The sequence below is a fragment of the Callospermophilus lateralis genome, chromosome 14 (assembly GCF_048772815.1).
Source record: "Callospermophilus lateralis isolate mCalLat2 chromosome 14, mCalLat2.hap1, whole genome shotgun sequence".
Classification (NCBI taxonomy): Eukaryota; Metazoa; Chordata; class Mammalia; order Rodentia; family Sciuridae; genus Callospermophilus; species Callospermophilus lateralis.
Window position 1 is genome coordinate 56264613 of NC_135318.1, and position 24307 is coordinate 56288919.

At 37.3% G+C, this 24307-nt stretch overlaps 1 protein-coding gene and 1 pseudogene across 2 annotated transcripts in view; one reads left to right on the forward strand and one right to left on the reverse strand.

Annotated features, from left to right (window-relative positions):
* Positions 1-19360, reverse strand: part of Gfpt1 (glutamine--fructose-6-phosphate transaminase 1) — a 67536-nt gene extending 48176 nt beyond the window's left edge. For both annotated transcript variants that reach the window (XM_076833028.2, XM_076833027.2), the window contains exons 1-4: positions 19186-19360; positions 9181-9288; positions 6744-6851; positions 2522-2647 (exon numbers count right to left, since the gene is read on the reverse strand). In XM_076833028.2, the coding sequence (XP_076689143.1) occupies positions 2522-2647; positions 6744-6851; positions 9181-9288; positions 19186-19192 (349 nt within the window). In that variant the 5' untranslated portion in view covers positions 19193-19360. The remainder of the gene's footprint in view (positions 1-2521; positions 2648-6743; positions 6852-9180; positions 9289-19185) is intronic.
* Positions 19361-23105: 3745 nt separating this feature from the next.
* LOC143380741 (large ribosomal subunit protein P1-like) lies at positions 23106-23574 on the forward strand (annotated as a pseudogene).
* The last annotated feature ends 733 nt before the right edge of the window (positions 23575-24307 follow it).

The window sequence follows — 24307 nt, forward strand, 5'->3', positions numbered from 1 at the left end:
TTTTGAGGTTTGTCTCAAACTCCTGAGCTCAAGTGATCCTCCTGACTCGGGTCTCCCTAAATCAGCTGTGACTACTAGCCCGTCACTGGTTTCTGACCAAATCTAATTTTTTATGACATCATCAAAATGTTTTTAATATACCTAAAGATTTGACATCTGGATTTGATAGTAAATGAACCTGAACTAAAATGCATTATAAACTAAAAAATACTTTCATTAGACATTTAGTAGATGATATCAACTATAAAAATAAATGTAAGAAAAAATTAAATGCTAGAACATAGAATCATAAGCAGTTGACAAAAAGCCTTAACTTAAAGCCAAAGTTTCAAAACACAATTTAGATACAACTTTTTAGGACTCTTTTATAAAGGTCTTCTCAGTGTTTAAAATCTGAGTGTTTGCTAACACTAGAATTCATTTCCATATTATTGAGACACAGAAAACTTAATAGGAAGCTTCTAAATTGAATTACAAACTCAAAAAGAACACACACACACTCAACTGTATGCATTTGCTTACATTTTAAAGGGAAGAACATACTTTAAAAAACTGTTTAAAGAACTGGTGTATTGCTCACTAATATACACACTTGTCAAATGCATAAGGCCCTGGGTTTTATTCTAAGCACCATCACAAAAAAAAATTACAATATAGAGTTTAGACTTCTTTTTTGGTGCCGAGGATTGAACCCCAAGGCCTCACACATATTAAACATACATTCATTCTATTCCAGAAGCCCCTAGACTTCTTTTAATAATGCTTTGTTCTACAGATGTGGTTTCAAAATATTAAATAATTTTAATAAAATTAATTTTTCTCCAGCACTGGGGAAATAAAAACAAACCCAGCGCCTTGCACATTCTATGCAAGTGCTCTACTATTGAGCTATGTCCACAGCCCTTTGTATTTTATTTTGAGAGTGGGTCTTGCTGAACTGCCCAGGTAGGCCTCAAATTTCTGGTCCTCCTGCCTCAGGCTCCTGAGTAGCTGTGATTATAGGCATGCACCACTGCACCCAGCTAAGAAAATAAATTCCTAAAAACTAAATTAAATATATTAACATAATGCTATAACCAACTGGTAGCACAACCATATAAAGATACTGTTTCAAGTGACCCTAAAACACTCTAATTTAATTATACATCCCTAAGGATAACAACAATAATTTAAAAAGTTTTAAATAAGAGTTTTCAGTACTGGGGTTGTGGCTCAGTGGTAGAGTGCTTGCCTAGCATGTGTGAGGCACTGGGTTCAATTCTTATCACCACATATAAATAAAATAAAGTCCACTGACAACTAAAAAATTATTTAAAGAAAAAGAGTTTTCAGTAAACATACTGTTATGGTCATGTTGGTATTATTATTGTTATTATGAATATCAGGGGGTAAATTAAATAAAGATATTGCAGATGTTGAGAGTGGTTAAGCATGCTTGAAAGGAAAAACAGATATCAGATCAAGGAGATTCAGTAAAAACCTTATATCCCTGGACCTGAATTGGAAATTTAAAACCACATTGTTTTATCTTTAAATTTTATACAAATTAATTATGGCAATGATCATCAATGGCTGCTAACAACACAAAAAGAAAAACATTTTGTACCTCCAGAGGAAAACAAACACACCATACCAATTTATACAAAATATACAGGCACTGTGGACATGGTCACTGTAATCCCAATGATGTGGGAAGAGAAATGCAAGTCCGAGGGCAGCCTCAGCAAGGCCCTAAGCAACTTAGTAAACTCTATCTCAAAATAAAAAATAAAAAGGCATGGGGATGGGGCTGGAGTTGTAGCTCAGTGGTAGAGCACTTGCCTCGCATGCGTGAGGCCCTGGGTTCGGTCCCCAGTACCACATAAAAATAAACAAATAAAAATAATTAAAAAAAAAAAAAAGAATAGGGATATAAGTCAGTGGTAAAGTGCCCTGGGTTCAATCCCCAGTACCAAAAGCAAATGTATATATATTTATAAATATAAATATGTGTGTGTATAAATATATATGTGTGTGTGTGTGTGTGTGTGTGTGTGTGTGTGTGTGTGTGTGTCTATCTACAGGGACAGTGGTACACACCTGTAATCCCAGGTACCCAGGAGGCTGAGGCAAAAGCACCACAAATCCAAGGCCAGCCTGGGCAACTTAATGAAACCACCTCAAAACAAAATTTAAATTTAAAAAGCTGGGATGTAGCTCAGTGGTAGAGCACTTGCCTAGCATGTGTGAAGCACTAGGTTTAACATCTAGTACCTCAAAAAAAAAAAAAATACTGAAGAGTCATCAAACTACAATATGATATTTATTGACTTTCAAAACAGAAAACTTAATTGGTCATGTTCTGCATAAATGTTAAAGCTGGGAAATGGATGTATCAGGTTCCATATGCTCTCTATTTCTGAATATATCTGAAATTCTCCAAATTAAGAAAAATTAAGATAATGAAAACATATGAGCCTTCAGTCTTCCTCCCATTATTGACCCTCTGCAATCATTCAAAGCACACAGAATATGTTCATACCATTATTTTTATCAGAGCGCTGGGGGTGGCTGTTGACAGGATTGGGTTCTCCATGTGTTGCCCAACGGGTATGAGCTATTCCAAGGTGTACATCAAATTCTATATCCAAATCCATATCTTGTTGTTCTGAAGAAGATAATATTAAAAAACCCAGTATTAAATAATGCTACAGACAACCATTCATGTTAAAAACACTCGAGAAAATAGGTATAAGGGAAAAATATCTCAAGATTATAAAGGCTATATATGACAAACCCAAAGCCAACATCATACTGAATAGAGAAAACTGAAAGGTTTTCCTCTAAAATCAGAAATAAGATAATGGTGTCCACTCCAACCACTCCTATTTAATAGAGTTCTCGAAACTCCAGCCAAAGTAATCAGGCAAGAGAAGGAAACTAAAGGGATTCAAATTGAAAAAAGAACAAGTCAAACCATAATTGTTTGCTGACAACATGATCCTAAATCTAGAAGACCCCAAAAAAAATCCACGAGAAGACTTCTAGAGCTGATAAATTAATTCAGCAAAGTAGTAGAATACAAGATCAACACTCATAAATCAGTAACATTTCTATACTCCAATAGCAATTCAGCTGAGAAAGAAAACCATCCCTTTCACAATAACCTGGAAAAAAAAATCTGGGCATTAATCTAACCAAGAAAGTGAAAGAACTCTACAATGAAAACACTGAAGGAAGAAATCAAAGAAAACCTTACCTCAAAAGATGGAAAGACCTCCCATGTTTTTGGATAGACAGAATTAATACTGTCAAAATGGCAATATTATCAAAAAGCAATATACAGATTCAATACAATCCCCATCGAAATACCAATGACATTCTTCACAGAACTATAAAAAACAGTCCTTAAATTTATTTGAAAGAATAAGAGACCCAGAATAGCCAAAGCTATTCTGAACAAGAAAAGTGATGTAGGAAGTATCCCAAGACTGAATCTCAAATTATACTACAGAGTTATAGTAGCAAAAACAGCATGGTATTGACATCAAAATAGATGTGAAGATCTATGGAATAGAATAGAAGACAAAGAGACAAGCCCACATACTTACAGCTATCTGATATCTGACAAAGGTGCCAAAAAAAACATGCTGGAGAAAAGACAGCCTTTTTTTTTTTTTTTTAAACATGACAGTAGAGTACATTTTGAAATATTATACATACATAGAATAAGTATAACTTATTCCAGTTAGGAGGGCTGCCATAAACACTGAAGTGACTGTATCACTATAGTATGTCAACTTTAAGTCCTTCAGGATAAACTGAGGTGTAAGATAATGGGGTCAAATGGTGGTTCCATTCTAAATTTTCTAAGTAATCTCCATATTACTTTCCAGAGTGGTTGCACCAATTTGCAGTCCTACCGGCAATGTATAATTGAACCTTGTCCCTCATATCCTCTCCAACATTTATGGCTGCTTATATTCTTGATAATTGCCATTCTGACTGGGGTGAGATGGAATCTCAGTGTAGTTTTGATTTGCATTTCTCTAATCGCTATAGATGTTTTCAGTCTTTTTAACAAATGGTACTAGGAAAACACAATATTCATATGTAGAAGAATTAGATTAGATTCCCCTCTCTCACCTTGCACAAAAGTCAAATCAAGGGCTGGAGATTGTAGCTCAGTGGAAGAGCATATGAGGCACTGGGTTCAATCCTCAGCACCATATAAAAATAAATAAACAAAATAAAGATTTTTTTTAAAAAGTCAAATCAAAATGGATCAAAGCCTCAGGAATTAGACCAGAAACCTTGAAACTGTTAGAAGAAAACACAGGGTTGACACTCGTATCATATAGGTGCAGGCACTGACTTCCTCAACTAGACCCCTAAAGCTCAAGAAATAAAACCAAGAATCAACAAGTGGAATGGCCATCAAATTAAAAAGCATCTTCACAGCAAAGGAAGTGATCAAGAACATAGAGAGCCTATAGAACAGGAAAAAAATCTTTGCCAGCTACTCCTCTGACAGGTGATTAATATCCAAAGTATATAAGAAGTCACTGCCAAAAAAAAACAAAAAACCCACAAATAACCCAATTGATAAATGGGCAAAAAAAAAAAACAAAAAAAAAACTAAACAGGCATTTCTCAAAAGAAGAAACACAAATAGTCAGAAATATATGAAAAAAATGTTTAACATATCTAGCAATCAGAGAAATGTACATCAAAACTACACTAAAGGGCTGGGGACATAGTTCAGTTGGTAGAGTGCCTATCTCACATGCATAAGGCCTGGTGTTCAATCCCCAGAATCACCAAAAAAAAAAAAAAAAAAAGATATTAAAATTTCATCTTACTCTAGTCAAAGTAGCAATTGTCAAAAACACAAAAAAATAATAAACACTGGTAAGCATGTGGAGAAAAGCACATTCATACATTGATGGTGGGACTGCAAATTAGTACAATTACTATGGAAAGACGAATAGAGATTCCTTAAAAATTTAGGAATGAAACTACCATATGATCCAGCTATTCCACTCCCTGGTATTAATCCAAATGAACTAAAATCAGCATACAGGTACAGCTACTTCAATGTTTACAACAGCATAATTCACAATCACTAATTATGGAATCAGCCCCAATGTGTGTCAATAGATGAACGAACAAAAATATGATATATATACACAACAGAGTTTTACTCAGCCATAAGTAAGATAAAATAACAGTGTTTGCCGGTAAACGGATGGAAATGGAGAAAGTCATGCTAAGTGAAATAAGCCAGACTCAGGAAAATCAGAATCCAGTGTTTTCTTTCATGTGAAAGTTGGAACAAAATAAGAGAAAGAAGACAATGGGGGAGGGGGCTGTAGGGGAGGGGGCAAGGTATCATAAAGATAACAGGAAGATCAGTGGAACACAAGGAAAACAAGAGGGAGGGAGGAAAGAATAGGAAAAAGGAAGAAATATGGAATGAATTTAAGAAAATCCTATTATATACAAATATAAATGTTCAAAGGGTATTTCACCTTTATATGTAGAATATCCCAATCAAAAATAAATGAATAAAGGAGTAAAAGATCAACACAGAAGGGAGAATAGGGGGATAAAGGAGAGGGGGAAAAGGGGTAACAAGAATTGAAATTAAATCCCTACATGTGTTATTTTGTCAAAATGAACCAAAATTCTATGTATAATTACAATGCTCTAATTAAAAAAAAACTACAATATGCTTAAAAAAATAATGCTGTAGAAATGCTAGAAGCTATATTAAATTATACAGCCAGGCAAGGTGGCACACGCCTGTAATCCCAGCAACTCAGGAAACTGAGACGGGAGGATCATGAGTTTAAAGCCAGCCTCAGCCATGGTGAGGCACTAAGCAACTCAGTGAGACCCTGTCTCTAAATAAAATACAAAATAGGGGTGGGGATGTGGCTCAGTGGTCCAGTGTTCCTGAGTTCAATCCCTGGTATACCACCTCCACACCTCTGCACCTCTGAAGAAAAATAAACAATAGTTCCACTTTGTCAATAAGGGATAGATTTCAAGTGTTCCTCCCATCCCATCCACCCTGTGGATGGCTGATATTGTAGATAGTACCAAACCCTATATATACCATGTGTTTTCCTATATATACATGACACACAAACTTAATACCTTTTCTATCTTAACTAAGCACTTATCATCACTATGGCCATAATTTTTCAGTTTGAGGTGTGACAGAAAAACTGCCACAAATTTCATTTTTCTTCTTCATAATTTCACAGATTCATCCTTACTATAGATGTTAGCCACCTCTGCTTATGACTTTCCTTTTTTTTGTTAAGGGGAAAACTAACATCTTTTATCAAAAAAGTATTTCATGGCTTCTCTTTAGTATGTCTGAATTGTCAGCATCCTTACTCTTATGTTTTGGGGCCATTATTAAGTGAAAACCACCAAGTGAAGACACATAAACAAGGGCACCACTAAAAACAGCTTTTGTCCTACAAATAAGCCCTTCCTTTCTCAGGTAAGGCAGTTCTAAAGCTACTTCATTTTAAGACACTGAGCTTGCTCTGAACCCTATGTAACTACTTTCCTTTCCTAGTTGTTATGATAATTTTTAAAGCTCATGTACAATTTAAAGCCAATCCAAATAGTAACAAAAGAACTTTTCTTCCCTTGCTTCAACTTTAAGAATCATTATCCTGAAAATGGGTCCCAAAATATGCAGTATTTAGTGGGGAGAGGGGCAAAAATCAAACTAAGTACATTACTGTGAACTTCTTCATCCAGCGCCTTAACTTTTCCTTTCTTCTTAATGAGTTGAATTTTGCAGGCATTGGCTTCCCAATCTTTGTCATTGCCTCCATCAACTCCCACACCTAAGACACATAGAAATAGAACAAGATTTAGACACTGGCTATATCCAAGATTATCAATATGAAGCAAAATTCTTAATTTAAAATTATTACATTTTCATATAATTCATCTATCAATTTAACATTTACTAAAAACATATTAGGTGTCAAATAACATGATAGCTGCTTGACACAAAAATGAAAACAAGGCTGGAGGTGTAGTAGCTCAGGGGTAGAGAGCTTGCCTAACATACATAAGGCCTGGGTTCAATTCCCAGCATCAAAACAAAAGAAAATGACTTCGGTTTCTGTACTCAAACTTCAAAGATTGTTAAAAAGATAGTGTATTTAAGTTATAATAAAAGTACTACAGGTTGTGATTGGTACATAATGGAGAAATGGAGAAGAGGGGCACATGCCTTAGAAGGCAGATAAGGAGGGAAGGTCAAGAAAGCATTTCTAGAGGGGCTGGGGTCATGGCTCAGCAGTAGAGTGCTTGCCTAGCACGGGCGAGGCCCTGGGTTCGATCCTCAGCACCACATAAAATAAATAAATAAAGATATTGTGTCCAACTACAACTAAAAAATAGATATTTTTTAAAAAAGCATTTCTAGAGATTCTACTTAAATTGCTAAGGAATTTGAAAAAAATTGCCCTAATGGTACTGGGAAACCACTCATTTCAAGCAGAGAAATAATGGCAGGGAAATAATATGGCAAAAACATTTGACAAATTTTCTCTGGAAATGGTGTAGAGGATGAGATGGAGAGGGAGAAAAAGGATAAAGAAAGCAGCTACCAGAAGATACAGTTGCAGCAAAGCAAAAATAAAGAGGGCCTGAATTAAATAGTGGCAATGAAGATAGGGATACCGAGAAACAGAATAGCCTGAATATGAGGTGAGAAAGGAGAATTCAAGGATACTTCTTAGGCTCAAAGAACTTTTTGAATGATTATTGATAAAAGGGACACAGAACAGAATGGAGTGGGTGAGAAGTGCTATGTATTCAGTTCAATTCTGAATAAAATTCAAAGTTCGTAATAATGTCATCTGTCCAGAAAAAATTTCTAGGAGGCAGCTGGAAACACAGGTTTTCTGGCAACTTCGGAAATACACCTGGATTAAAAAATACATGCAGATTCTAAATCACCAACACACAGGAAGTTGATGTAATCAGAGCTCACCCACCAGTGAGCCAAGGGAAGAATCTTACAGAATATTCATATTTAAGCAATAGACAGAAGGAGTCTCTAAAACTGACAGAAAATAAATGATCAGCATCTATATGAAAAGATACATTGTCAGAAAAGCTAAGAAAGGAAGATTTCAAGAATAAAGTAAGCAAGGAGCTGACTTTCTATTACTAAGGGAAGTCAAGGAAGATAAATGCCCATTCCATGTAGCAATGTTAAGTGTACAGAAAAGAGGTCTAACCCTGCTATCCTTAGGAAGGCCTGCTCTCAAGGTGGCATGTGGCTGGCATTTGAGGATGTGCATTTCAGGATTCTTGCCACCTGATGGAGTAAGAGTGGCTCGCAGTGCCTAAACTACTCATGCAAACAATGTAGCTTATGCAGAACACCTGCTTTTCTTCTGGGAGTTGAGAATAGACAACTGAAGATTATGTGACCACCTCCCAACAAAAAACCTTGGACACTGAGTCACTAATGAGCTTCCCTGATAGACTTTTCACATGTGTTGTCACAAACTGTTGCTAGAGAAATCAAGGGCATCCTGTGTGACTCCATCATAAAACTCTTGGAAGCTTCTTGTGTCTGGTTTCCTCTAGACTTCACCTCACACACCTTATCCCTTTGCTTTGTATTCTTTTGCTATAATAAATCACAACCATGAGCCATCCTAAGGAAGCATGGAATCTGAGGGCGGTCTTGTGGACCCTCAACATAAGGGGGGACTAAAGTCAAATGTAAGTGCCAGAAAGTTATCTTTATTTGGTTTGCCATGTATATAAAATAGAAAAATCTCAGATCAGTTTATATGATAAAAGCATGGATCCATGGAGAAAAAGAAAGTTACAGGAAAGAAAAGATTTATACAGTAAATCTTAAACTTTTTAAGGTGAGTTACAGACTCAATATTTTATTAAAATCAACAATTCTGTTCCTATGAAGCTGTACCATATGATTTGTATTTATAGAAACACTGTTAATAATTATATTAACATCCCTTTTAAATATGATAAAATATAAAAATTCTTCAGAGTTGGATTCATAAATTTTTTTAAATAGCCATTAAATATAAATATAAATAATAAAAAATAATAAATAATAATAAAAACACCCTATTTAGATCAAGAATCATGCAAAACCTGTATTTTTTAAGAAGGAAATACCTGCAGAATCATATCCTCTGTACTCTAATCTCTGAAGGCCTTTGATTAAGGTCTCCAATATTTCTCGTCTTGTTCGAGGAACATGGTAGTTTAAGTATGCAAATATACCTGCAAACAAACAAATATTTAATGGAAAATTCTGATTAATAAATTAAAATTGACATAATTATGCCTGGGATGTTCAAAAATGTGAAGCTAGATTTTGTTTTCAAAAAAATCATACAGGCATAGTGCCAGAAACCTGTAATACTAGCTACTTGAGAGGCTGAAGTAGGAAGATCTCAAATTCAAAACCAGTCTCAGCAACTGCGAGATACTAAGTAACTCAGTAAGATCCTGACTCTAAATAAAATACAAAATAGGGCTGAGGATATGGCTCAGTGGTCGAGTGCCCCTGAGTTCAATCCCTGGTACCCCCCTCAAAAAAAGTAATACATTTGAAGATTAAAAATGAAATACAATGATTTAATACCAATTTGTTAAAATAATTTAAAGGCTAACTATATAAAACAAGCTGGGGATTTGGGATTTTTTGTTTTTAAGAGACGGAGTCTTTCTATGTTGCTCAGATTGGCCTCAAACTACTGGGATCAAGTGATCCTCCTGCCTCAGCTTCCCAAGTAGCTGAAACTACACAAATATGTCCCTGCTCCCACCTAAAAATAAACTTTTTAAGGTGAGTTACAGACTCAATATTTTATTAAAAAGAAGATTCAAAGTAATGTAGCTAGCATTAAATCCACTGTGTTAAAAACATGAACTCAACAGCAGCCTTTAACTTTGATATTACTTCTAACTCCAATTTAATTGGTTTAATTTGGCTAGATGTGTGAATCTTAAAATCCTAAGTACATTTTTCAAAAACAGCAAAAAGATCTTCTAAATTGATACCCAACCTCCCCCAACTTATAAAATTTTAATTACTTCATAAACTAATTAAATTGATACCAAACATTTGTTACCTCATTAAAAAGTACTCTTGGGTTGAAGAAATCCTATTAATTCCTTTAATTCATATGTATTCCCAAAGTTTTCCACTCTACTGCCCTGACTCAGCTTCCCCTTCTGTGAAATGAACAACTTTGAAATGGTAACCAACAGGTTTCACAGCAGATGCCAACAAATTATTAACTGGTTGTGGCTGCAAATTATCAATGAAAAGGATTCAGTGGCCCTATTTCCTGAATAGGAAGGAAAACCATGACAGATTTAACAACATCTATTATGTGGGATGTAAATCAGGTCTAATATTTCCTACCTCTGATATTTGAGGATAAGAACTACAATCCCCATCCAGCTTGATATTCTGAGATTTCTTCTGAGATTGCTTTGGAGACATTCATGATCCATTAGACCCCTCCCCCCCCTTTTTTTTTTTTGGTGGTACTGGAGGCTGGACCCCAGGCCTTGAATTTAACACTACCCATACCTGCTACCCACTATGTCCTACCTCTGAGCCACATGCCAATTTTTTTTTAAATTTTATTTTGGACAGGGTCTTGTTAAATTGCCAAGACTGGCCTTGAACTTGTGCTTCTCCTCCTGAGTCTCCTGAGTTGCTGGAATACAGGCACACCCTCCTACTATTCCCTGCTTTCAGTTTGAACACTTTTTAACATCTCTACAGACTATACTTCTCTTCTGGGCCTCATTTTTTTGTTAAATTATTTACATGATTTTGTTTGCATACATCATACCTACCAAATTAGTTTTCACAGTACATTAAAGATTAATAATAGCAAAGTAACAAAATGTTAACATTTTTCTATAAAATCACAATGTTATCACTCCTAAGAGATCATCATCACCTAAATTGGTAAACTTAACAAGACCCTGTCCAAAATAAAATTTAAAAAGCGTTTGGGATGTAGCTCAGAGATAGGACACAGTGGTAGCAGGTATGGGTAATGTTAAACTCAAGGCCTAGGATCCAGTCTCCAGTACCAAAAAAAATACAGCTTCTCAAATTTTCCCTATTATCAAAAGCACATATATGTCTTTTATAGCTAGTTGTTTATTCTAGGATTCAATAAGAATCATAACTCACATTTGAATCTGGAATAGTCTCTCCCTAACTGCTCCATTTTCCCCAAAACAGGGCAGGGCTAATTTTCTTGTTGAATGTATTCACAGTTCAGGATGGATCTAACTGTTTCCACAAAGTTTGGATAAAAGAGTTCTCCTATCCTTTGTATTCCCTGTAACCTGGAGGAAAGTCTAAAGGCTTACTTGAATTAGGCTAAAAACTCAATCAAGGTGCTGGGGCTGTAGCTCAGTAGCAGAGTGCTTGCCTCCCACGTGTGAGGCACTGGGTTTGTTTCTTAGTACCACATAAAAATAAATAAGGATACTGTCTCCATAAAAAATATATTAAAAAAAAAACCCTCAATCAAGGGCAGAATGGTTTCCAAGGCTATATATGTATATTGTTTGCTGGTTCCCTATTAGCAACGCTAAGATTCATGACTTGTTTAAGGTAAAGACAATCAGATAACTGAACCAGTTATTTTGAAAGCATATTCAAAACACTTTCTCCAGCTTTAGAGATATGCATATTTTCTTTCTTTTCAGTTCAGATAATGATGCATTTCCCAATCAGTGACATCTTAAGTTCAGTGAAACACATATATCAAGTTCCAACTCAAACTTGTTTCCTCTTTTACAAATAATCATTTCAATCATTATTTGGTTTGCTATTGGTAAAAGAAAAGAAGAGGATTAAAGGAAGCAAAAAAACAAGACGTTTTTCCTGACATTATCTAGGAAGGAACCGAAAGGAAGAAAAGGATGAAAGGATACCATGACATGTGTAGAGAAATTTTCTAAGATCAAAGTAATAAAGGTATGTGAAGAAAGGGGATTAGCTAAGTCATATCTAGTTAGGAAAATGGGAACTAAGGAGTTGAATCTGTCAGTTTTACAGACCTGCCCCTTAACAGCACTACTGGCCCAAGACAGTCCACTTGCTAGGTTATCTGCAATTTTGGGATGGCCCGGAAAATATAACGATTGCAAATAACCAGCTAATTAAGCATGTAGGATGTGTCCACAGGAAGGCATTCATACTCAAAATGGTGCTTATAAGAACAGAAATCACTAGGGCTGGGGCTGTAGCTCAGTTGTAGAGGACTTGCCTAGTATGCATGAGACAGTGGGTTCGATCCTCAGCAACACAAAAATAAACAAATAAAATAAAGGCATTTTGTCCATCTACAACTACAAAAAAAATATTTTAACAACAACAAAAGAATAAAAATCACTAATTACCCTTATTTTTAGGCCTTTGACTTGTCTTATCAAATTTATCAATGAATAAGGACTGAAGATATAGCTCAGTGGTAGAGCATTTCCCCAGCAAGCATGAGGTCCTGCATTCAATACCTACCACTACAAGAAAAGAAACAAAAACTTCCCAATAAACAATTGTACTTGTGCTTAAGGAAACTACAAAATCTAAAAGGTCAATCTCTGAATTAATCCAATACTTCACAAAGTAGTTGTACTCATAGGAGATTTTCTACCTGCAAATCAGCATGCTTTTTCAGAGAGTAAGTTTTCTTATTAACAGTATGTAGTTTATTAAAGCAGATTCTTGTACCTACAGGTATCATTTTTAGAAATAGCAACTAAAACTACGTGACATAAAAGCACTATGAACACCCTGCATAAAAAATTTCAGAGGCAACCTACTCTCAGACTCAACACAACTCGTTGTAAGCAATCTGGTTCCAAGTAAAGACTGTTAAACCTGAATATAACTTAATTGACTAGTCAAGGCATTAGCTAAGTCTGGTTCAATTTATGTATTTATGAATAAAAGATCTTTGTCACTTTTTCATTGACAGCTTCAACATTCTGGGACCCATAAATTGTAACCTCTCAGTGATAAGTTTCAAATTCATTCCATAAATGTAATACATTCTGAATCTTAAAAGCCATCCACAATGCTGCTTAGCTTTAAATTATTTTTTCTTATAATTCAGGTTACATATTATTAAAGACTTAAACAGTACAAATGCTATAGAATGTAGTATGAAAATCATTTCTACTTCTGCACAGGTTCCAATAATCCCTTTCTCATACACATCATGCCTGTCCTTTAGCTATGAACTTTTCTACATTTACAAACCTTGATGTACACAGTGTAGAGGGCTTTTTAAAAAAAATACATGAAGGTGATGATAGCATACATATTGTTCTGTAATTTTTTAACTTAAGATGTTGGTGATCTTTCTATGTATGTACAACATGTACTTCATTGTACTTAATACTGCATTCTAGTACATAGTACATTTATCATTTTTTATATAACTACTTGCCTACTAAGATGTCTGAGTCTTTGCTATTAAAATGATGCAAATAAACTAATACACATAAATCTGATGCTTATCATAAAACTATTCAGCATTATAATTATGCAGTCACATTCTACATATGAGATTCCTTTTTAAAAAGAAGTACTATTTGAGATAATATTTTCTTTTCTTTCCTGCAGTACTGTGTATTAAGGACCTCACTAATGCAAGGCAAACACTCTACCACTGAGTTACATTCCCAGCCCTTTTTCATTTTGTTTTGAGAGAAAGTCTTTCTAAATTTACAAGGCTGGCTAGAACTTGGGACCCTCCTGCTTCAGTTTCCCAACTGCAACCTGCTTAACATTTTCAATAATCCTAAAAGCAAAGAAAAAATTACAACAGAGTAACACAGTGAAGGATTTCAGTTACTTCTGTGGTTTTTAAATTGCTTTATATCTTTTTTCCCCCTACTTACAAAACTCTGGTTTGGCTTCGAGTATGGCTCAGTAGTAGAGCACAGGCTTAGTACATCTGAGATTCTAGGTTCAATCCCCAGAATGTGGGGGTAGGAGGTGCTGGTTCAAGTCTCCACTCCCTTGTTGAAACTGTATGTTGCACTGGATGGTGCTCCAAGACACCTATCTTGCACATTTAATATTCTGGAGCTCAAAGCACTGTTAAGTCCTAAAGTTTCTAGTAACACACTCCCTCATAGTCTGCCTAAGTGATCATCTTTCTCAAGATAAAAGTATTTACTTTCTCTCACAAGTCTTCAAAGAGTCCATCTATCCTTCCCATTTCTTTCTGACTATTCACATCATACTACAACTTTTTATCATTCTGCCAAGTCAGCACCTTTGGGACCACTGTGCTCTCATTTCTGAATCCCATCCCTGTATCCAACTATGACAGACATGCAGAACTCATCCATTCATTTCAGTCCACTTTTATATGGGCCTTCCCAAACTGTTGACCAATCCTGTTAATTCATCCTTTGCCTAACTTTCAAACTTACCCCACATATTATTTTAGAGTCTAGCATACACATTACTCTCCAATCCCTATTTCTCTCTTCTCAGCTTCTTTCTCATTTTTGGTAGATTCTCACTATAGAACTGAAACTTTCATCTTCATTTCTAATACTATAATATGCTATGTACCACTCATCCTTCCCAAAACATTCAAGAGAGAGAGACATTATCACCCATACCAACCTCTGAAGCTAGCCTCTCCTATTTGTAGCTCTTGATGAGTGATTCCTCAGCTTTACAAATACAGAACATTTTGTGCGCTAATTTTTATTATTCAATGATCTAGAACAATTTTTATTCAACTTACAGACATTGTGTACAGTATAAATCAAGCAATGAATACCCTGTAATGACTTCTCAGTTTATAGGTCAGGAACCATAGCTCAAGAAAACAACTTTTCAACATTCCTAAAGGATCCCATTCCCAAAATACTCCCTCTTTGTTATTGGTATTGGCCACCCTTTTCTTCAACACAAACTTGGGTCCTTCCACCTTCATATGTGCAACTTCTCTGGTGATTTCTCTATAAACAAATCCAATTAACTTCTCTCTGCATATTAAACCATGAATGATAGGCTGGGGTTGTGGCTCAGTGGTAGAGTGTTCACTTACCATGTGCAAGGCCCTGGGTTTGATTCTTAGCACCATATAAAAAGAAATAATTAAAATAAAGATTTTTTAAAAAATCATGAATGACTTCTGGCTGGGGGATATCCCAGTGGTAGAGAACTTGCCTAGTATATTCAAGGCACTGGATTGTATCCAAGCAGCACGCACGCATACACACACATACACACACACACACACACAAAGCAACACACACACACAGGCACGCACTCACAAAAATGACCTTTTTCTCCTTTTGCAGACTCCCCAAGGAAAGATACTATCTGGACTCTTTTGCCTTTAACCACTCTTCTTTGGTCTCTTTTCCTGGAACCTACATCTCTTCCATCAACACCCCTGGCAATGGTGGTTCTCAATCTATTTCTGACTCCATTCACAGACAGGTAATAGATGCCATCAATGATTACCTCTCATAGAACACTCTCCACCAGCCAACACTATTTCTCAAGCTAAGAATCATGCCCCATCATTAGGAATACTCCTGGTCTAACACATAGGTCTCTCTGAGTCTCTGAATTTCTACTTTCCTCTTGTGGTCTATGATATGGTAATGAACAAGGACTGTAGATTATCACAGCTAGCTATTCCATGTGTATTCATTTTGCTTCCCCTGACTAGAAAGCAATTACTTGAAGGCAACTCCCTTGCTTTAGTCACCTCTCCAAAGGACAGAGTGTCAAGTATAAAGATACCACTTCAAATATCTTCAAGTATCTTCTAACACTTTCTAGATACCTGAAATATAGTCAAGAATTTCCAAACCACAGAAACAGAATACTATTTTGCAGGATACTAAAAAAGGATGAGGAGGTTTTATTTAAAAAGTAATTAAGAAATACTGGGTTAAACTAAACTAACAGGTTTATTTTGGGGACTTTTTAGAATCCTTAATCTTACTAATCATGAATCTCAAAGAGCAATTTTCCCAAATAGGTGTGTAACATACAAAACCCTTTCCCTTTTTTTTTTTTTTTTTAAGAGAGAGAGAGTTTTTAGAGAGAGAGGAAGAGAGAGAACTTTTTTTAGTATTTATTTTTTAGTTATAGGCGGACACAACATCTTTGTTTGTACGTGGTGCTGAGGATCGAACCCAGGCCGCATGCATGCCAGGCAAGCACGCTACCGCTTGAGCCACATCCCCAGCACCCCCTTTCCCATTTTTTACTGTTCATAATCAGCACCTATTAACTTCTCCCTTTCTAAGGAACAAAACTGAGGAATGCTTATTAAGCAATTAATTATTTTCTCTCACAACTTCTTTATATCCAGTATGATTTCTAAGGATATGTTAACAGTACTGGTTTTGACTCATCCTAACAGCCAGTCTCGGAATCCCTCAATTACCTCCAACTCTATTACATGATACAATTACTAAAAAAAAAAAAAAAAAAAAAATTGATACATCTCAGGATACTTTTAAATTACAAGTTCTCCCATTGCTTTTGAGTAGAACCTCATTTGCAAAATGTACATATAGCATCAGATCAGAAAGGGTAAAATTCCATGTTTTTAAAACAGCAAAAACCTATGAAAAGGTTAAGTAGCAGTTTAAATGACCTGATACCCTCTCAGCAAAACCAAACGTAATACAAATAAAAAAGAATAAAGCATATTACAAAGAACCAAGAATGAAAGATAAAATATTTTGAAAAACAGATACCCTATTATTTTCTGAGAGATTCACAATCCTTACTTTTAACCCCTTAAAGGTTCTAAGCCCCCCCCCCCCAAAAAAAAAGTGCCACACTGTTGCTACTCAATTAATCCTGACTGACCACAGGATCTCTTTTCTTTTTTCAACAATCCAATAAAAAGTTACAAACATGTTAAGTTTTATCAGTTTAGCTGATTGAAAAAAGAATATCACAGAAACTCCAATCCTTATTCTTCTGCTTCAACATTTTACAAGGTTGAAACAAAATAATCTTTTAGAAAAACTAAACTAGGCAACAAGTAATCACAAGGTAAATTACTTTTTCCCCCCCTACTGGGGATTGAACCCAAGAGCACTCTATCACTGAGCTACATTCCCAGTCCTTTCTATTCTTTATTTCATTCTTAACAAGACATAACTCTTGCTTAATTACAGAGGGTGGCAGCAAACTTGTGATCCTCCTGCCTCAGCCTTCCAAGCTGCTTGATTACAGGAGTGTATCACTGCACTCAGCCTCAAATATTTAGAAACTTCTAATGCTTCCATCTATTCTCATTTCCACTCAATTTTTCTGACCAAATTTCACTTCGGTGATTAAGCTATAGGAGCAAAATAAAGGCAAACTCTCACCTTCTTAACAGTTAACTTAAAGAATTTACATCATAGAGGAAATAAATTCTGGACCCCACCTGGAATCATGTAAAACTAGGTTATAAACAGGACCTCAGAAATGCCTAAAATGTTGTACTAACTTATTTATTCTTTATAATGGGTTTTCTCAACAGTAAAACTCTGCTGAATGGATATTCTATATTGGCTTTGCGAAAACTGTCAATATTTAGTCTCCACCCTTATATAAACCTTTCCTAAACCAGATCTTTTCTTATAGTACTTTGACACTCTTTTTTCCTGGAACAAGATGAGGAAATGACCTGCAATCAGAATACCAGGCATACAACTCATCATTCAAAAGCAGTTAAATGCCATGAGCACAACAAGGATTAACCAGTTTGCAAATTCACTATTTCACAACTCCAAACTAATTATGTGTTTTACAAAACCACATAGACATAGCAAAAGTATAACTGATTCTGAAATCAGCTCAACTCTATTAATTTCAGTAAGCTATTTATAGGCATTTGTTTTTATGTGTTTTTTTAAAATCAACTCTAAATTTAAACCTGCTCCTCATTTTCAGAAGCTGAAATGAACATAAAGTTAAATATAGGAAAAATATACACTAGTGAGTACAATCCACCTCCTGCTCAGTCCCTTCATGCCAAAGGCTGCAAAGAGTAAGTTTCCCAAGTAGCTTCAATTCTGTAACAATTGTACTGCTCTTTAAAAAGTGTTCTGTCTTCTAGGATTAAAGTCTGTTGTAAATTTCAAAATGAAAAGTAAAAATACAATTCTTTTTACTGACAATGGTTTAAGTACATCAGTAATTTAAGATTCCATTCTGGGGGCTGAGGTTTTGACTCAGTGGCAGAGCACTTGCCTGGCATGTGTAAGGCTCTGAGTTCGATCCTCAGCACCACATATAAATAAATAAATAATAAAGGTACATCAACAACTAAAAAATATTTTTAAAAATATTCCATTCTGGAAATGTCAACACTTTGGGGTAATAAAACAACTCCCAAACATGGAATAGAAAGGTCTAACTTTACTTTTTAACTGTTCTAGGAAAGACACTCATTAAATTTTTCATAGCGAGTATTTTAAATGGGTGCACATGCAAGTGATAACATGATGTGCGATCTATCACCAGGGACATTTCAAGGCCTCTTACACCAGGGAATCAGATCTAAGCTCACTTCATCAAGTTATTGATTAGCGATGGCTTATGTTGAGACAGGGAGTGGCAGGAAGTAAGACCATATATAATGTCATTGTTGTAGCTCCAGCTAGATTTAGTATCTGTTTTCTATTGGGCCTGCTTGAAAGAAAGAGAATAAAATTAAGGTTTGTTTTTGATTTTAAAGAATGCAAGATAAGTTCAACACATGTCACTCGATGTTCTACAGGTTGCCTCACCTGGTGAACCCTTTTAGAGACACCCCCTTCACAAGCCGCCTTTCCTTCAGCACTCTCCTCCTTTTTCCCTATAGGTATTTCTCTCCTCTTGGTTCCTTCCATGCGCAAAGGCGCCCCCTCCGGCTCCTGTGATCGCCTCTGGGGCCCGCCCGCCTCTCAGGTGTCCTCCTCCAGACCACCACTCGGACTCCCGCCCCCGCGACAGCCGCAGCTGCCACCGCAGGCATCCCGTTGCCTTATCACCCAGAATTCGTACCCTCGGCACTCCCGCTCCCACCCGGCGTCTCCGGCCTCCACGGCGCCCGCACCGCACCCCAGCACCGCCCCGCAACACGCCCCCCGCCCGCGGCCCCTTACCACACATGCTGCTGGAGGCGCGGTCCGCAAGGCCAAGGGCAGACAGCTAGAGAGATTCCCGGGAGCACACGAGAGCTTCAGGGGCGGTGGACGAGCTCGGGGGCGGGGATGGCGGCGACACTATTCCCTCGAGGATGCGACGGCCGAGGTAACTATAGCCTACTCGCCCTCCCAGGCTCCGCCAGCAACCGCCGCTGAGCCCCGCCCCTCGGCGCGCAGCGCGCCGCCGCCGGCACTCCCCATTGGGCCGCTCACACGCCGCTCACGCGCAGATACCGCCCCCCCGCAGCCCCGCCCCCAGACCCCACGCAGGCGCTGGACAGCTGGCAGCGAAGACGTGGCAGATTCGTGGCTGCATCCGCCTCAGGTTCCTGGAGCCGCCTCCGGGCGAACAACCCGACCAACCCGGCGGTAGGAGAGGACTGGGCGCCGGCGAGAAATGATAGAAGGAGGAGGATGGAAATGCTAGCAAAGCAAATAACTGCCCAAGCTCCGAGTACTGGCACCCCACGAGGCAGGAAAGAGGAGAAAGAAAGCAAAAGACTTGGAAAGGAGATCGTGGGAGATAGACAAGTCAGGGTGGGTAAAGGACATATAGCTGAGGAAAAACTGCAAATAATTGGAAGAGGTGAGGAGAGGAGAGGAGAGAGAGGTACTGGAATTCTTGACTACAAATCGCCATTCAGGTTCGGGCAGTCTTTCTGGTGACAGGCCTTTCAATTCCCAACTTAAGATCTGAGTAATGTGCTTGACCTCTAAAAGCCCTCCGTACCCATCCATCGTCTCCCTAATCCTCAGTTTATTTCGGAGAGAGGAGGAATGGCAGGCTCAACTATCCAACACTCTGTGCCAGGACTTAAGAGAGCTGGCCCTACTCTGCTGGCCCACCTGAGAGGACTGGAAACTGGCCATCAGCACGTTTGATTCATGAACTTTTAGTCCTATAAATTAATATACCACCATTCCTGCCAAGAGAGACTTGATTAGAGAGGAATGTTTCTGAAAAATCATTACCTGAGCGTTTGCTTCAGGAAGATTTAAATGGTATCTTTAGTCAAATGTAGATAGTTATCAGATTTCTATTAATAGCTCTAGACTAGAATCACATCAACTTACATGGCACACAGAAACCCTGGTGTTCTGACCACGGTTGAGGCAGCCCTATACACTCCAAGAGGCTGAACATGTAGTTCTCCAACTGGACCAACAATTCTCAGTTCTTTCGCACATTTTGGTTACTCTACTGGAGTCCCCCACACACACCCCATAACTGTTTAAAGGTTGCCTTTTCAAGGAAACCTTTTTTTTCCCCTCCCCAAACATAGAGACATGACTTAAACTCTGATTCTTTGAGCTGCCACCTTTAAAGCAACATGTTTCTGTATTTTATGATTCTTTTAATATCTCCTCACTAAGCTACATAAGTTTCTTGAAGTTAGAATGAGTGTATAGCCAACAACTAGTATAGACTCTACCAAGAAGTAATGGATGGAAAAAGTTTTTTGAAGTAGTGGAAAAAAAAAGTCATCTTAGCAGAATTGATTTTCTCAGCTAGTTATAGAATCAAGTGAGCAAAGGACTTTCAATTTTTCTTAAGGGAAAAATGCCTTTTCATCACTTGCCTCAGAGAATCTAGAAGAACAAAATTGACCATATTATATTGTTATGTTGTGTGCATGTACAAATATGTCAAAATGAATTCCATAATTATGTATAATTATAATGCACCAATAAAAATTGTAAAAAGAAGATAGACTAGAAAATGTCACATTTAACTAGCAAAGTGTTTCTCACCTAAAAGCCCTTTGTTATTTCAAGTCCTTAAAGACAGTCTCTAAATGAGTCATGCAACGTCGCACATGCACAGAAGGGTCACAAGTTCCACATCAGCCAGAGCAATTTTAGTGAGACCCTGTCTCAAAATAAAACATTAGACAATAAAGGACTGGATATGTAGCTCAGAAGCAGAGCACCCCTGGACTTAATCCCCAGTACTGAGGAAACAAAGGAAAAGATAAATCTCTGTTTTTGTTTTTGATCTGAAGACCTCCCCTTCCTGTATTGGGGATTGAACCCAGGGGTGATCTGCCTCTGAGCTTCATCCCCAGCTTTTTATTTATTTATTTTTTTAATTTTGAGACAGGGTCTCACTAGGTTGCTTAAGGCCTTGCTAAGTTTCTGAGGCTGTTCTGGAACTTGTGATCCTCCTACCTCAGCCTCCTGAGTTTCTGGGATTATAGGCATGTACCACAACTCCCAGTGGCAATACATTTCTTAATTCAAGAAACAATGTCTCTGTAGACATACATCTTAGCCTAAGAACCCTCATCTAAGAGTTTCTGGCAAAATTTGGATAAGATTGCCGAAGACTCAAGGTGTGGTTCCAATGCTTAAGCAATATCTTTGTTCACTAGCAGAAAAGCTATTGACACCAGCTTGCCACTAAAGTTCTCATGCTCCCAACTATTATAATCTATTGAACCTCTTGCTTTCTTCTTGCCTGATACTCTCTCACAATGACTTACAAGTCTGTCCTATCCATCTCTATTCTACAGCTGTTTTGGAAATTGCTTATGTACCAGTTGAAAGGAAGAAACTTTAACGGCTAATATTTACCCAACCCAGCCTTAAACAACATCACTAACACCAAAACAAAGAAACCTTTGTAACTATGGGCCAGTCAAGACACTGATACAGAAGAACTTTGTCTAACCCTCAGCTATATGGAGCTCTGCCTTAGGTATTTTGAGAATAAAGACAGAAGAGAAAAATAAATGATACATGAAGGAAAGGGGACATCTGGGTCTAATTTGAACATCTGAGAAAATGGAAAGGATTTTCTCTCCTAATCAAAAAGTTCTGAACTAACTTAACTTAAAAAGGAGAGTAATGACATATCATTCATCATTTCTTTATGGAGTTTCATTTCCCTCTTCACATATTTAGTCCCATCAGATTCAATGGCTATCAGTGTCCTCCTTGCCATGAAGCTTGATGGGTTGAAGGATGGCTGGGCTTCCGGTTGCCATTTCTAAAGAATCAAAAAACTATAGTTGAAATAGCTTAAGGTTTTTAAACATCCTCATGTTTGTGATTTTTGTAACCCTCTGTCTTCATATTCCAATAAATACCAATAGCTATTAAGACAAAAAGGCTTGTATATAATAAAAATGAGGAGCTAGGACACATATGTCCCAATCTTAGGGAATTTTGTAGAAATATATCCAATGGACAGAAAAGATGGTGGCATGTACCAAAGGAAAAAGAAATAAGTTGAGCCCCTGAGGCCTATGAGAAGGAAAAAAAAGACAAGAACAAAAGGCACCCACATGAGTAAACCACTGTTATTCCACCATGGCTACAATTCGTCCTGAGTACCTTCACACAAGAGGAACCTTTCAAAAATACAAATCGGACCTTATTTCACCCTGCTTCCCATCCAATGGGTACCTTTCCCCTTCAAGAGGCATTCTAGACTCCTGTGGATATCTACACAGTTATTCAGGATCTCACTCCTGCCAGTTTTATTAGTGTCACCTCCTACCACACTATTTCAGCATCTTGTTGTCCAACTCTACTAAACTCCTGCAAGTTCCTGAAAAAAAAAAAAAAAAAGAATACCATCTCCAACTTCTAGGGCTGGGATTGTGGCTCAGTAGTAGAGTGCTCGCCTAGCATGCGCAGGGGCCCTGGGTTCGACCCTCAGCACCACATAAAAATAAATGAATGGAATAAAGGTATTAAATTTTAAAAAACACATTTATTTATTTATCTTTACTTTTGTCCTTTTTGGAAAAAAGCATTAAAAAGGAACAGACTTTCCTCAGCTGCTACCGCAGTGATTTATCCTTCTGAGAAAGCTAAGGACATACTGGGTGAGGCCCTCTCCTCACTGAGGTAGCACTGAGCATACCCTCACCATGGCCTTCATTCCTGAACTTGCCTGCATCTAGACCAATCTCATCCTTCATGGAGAAGAATATTAAAAACAATGTCATAATTAAAACATCTGGTGGGGCTGTGATTGTGGCTCAGCGGTAGAGTGTTTGCCTAGCATGAGTGAGGCCCTGAGTTTGATTCTCAGCACCACATTAAAAAAAAAAATTAAAAAGGTATGTGTCCAACAACAACTAAAAAAAATAATAAAAAATAAATAAGTTATCTGGTATAAATTTTGAACCTTTTGGGCCTGGCTTGTTTGCAAAGACCCAGGCCAATGTCGACATCAGGAGCCTCATCAGCAATGTGGGGGCTGGCAGACCTGCTCCAGCAGGAGGGCCTGTCCCCACCACCATCACTGCTGCCCCAGCTGAGGAGAAGGAAGTTGAAGCAAAGAAACAAGAATCTGAGGAGTCTGACGATGACGTGGGATTTGATCTTTTTAACTAAACCTCTTTTGTAACATGTTCAATAAAAAGTAAAACGTGGGGCAGAGGAGGAAAAACAAAAAGGAGAACTAGGTATTAAATGGCTGGGGTTTGATATACAAGGACTGGATAGCCACCCACAAAATGACATTATAAGGCAGCCAGAAAATTCCCTTGTCAAAACTTGTCTCCATTCCCTACCCATTACAATGCCTTAACTCTACCTGTCCATGTGCATTTAATACAGAACACTCCCACGTCTTAATGACTATACTGATTCAACATAAACTATTAACACAGTAAGTAATTTAATAAATAATAGAGATTATTTATAGGGTTACCTTTTATTTGGATAACAGTTGTGAAAAGTTTCCTGGGAAGAGGGGGTTGTAATAGGGATAAGATAAATATAATTCTAAAATCAGGAGTAGAATTGAACAGACTACCTTGGGCAAGAAAGGGGCAATATAAGGATATGCGGAACTGAATATGGTAATGGGGGACAAGATATGGAAGAATGAATTAGAAATTGTTGATGAAACAAACTTTATTCATTGTAATTGCTAACTTTATGAGTTAACATGGCTGGACCACTGTGCCCAGATATTTAGTGAAACATCACTAAATATTTCTAGAAGAATGTTTTTGGATGAGCATTGCTTTAAATTAGTGGGTTTTGAGTAAAGCAGACTGCTCTCCATATTGTGGATGGGCTTTATACAATCAGTTGAAGGACTGAATAAGATCAGACTGAC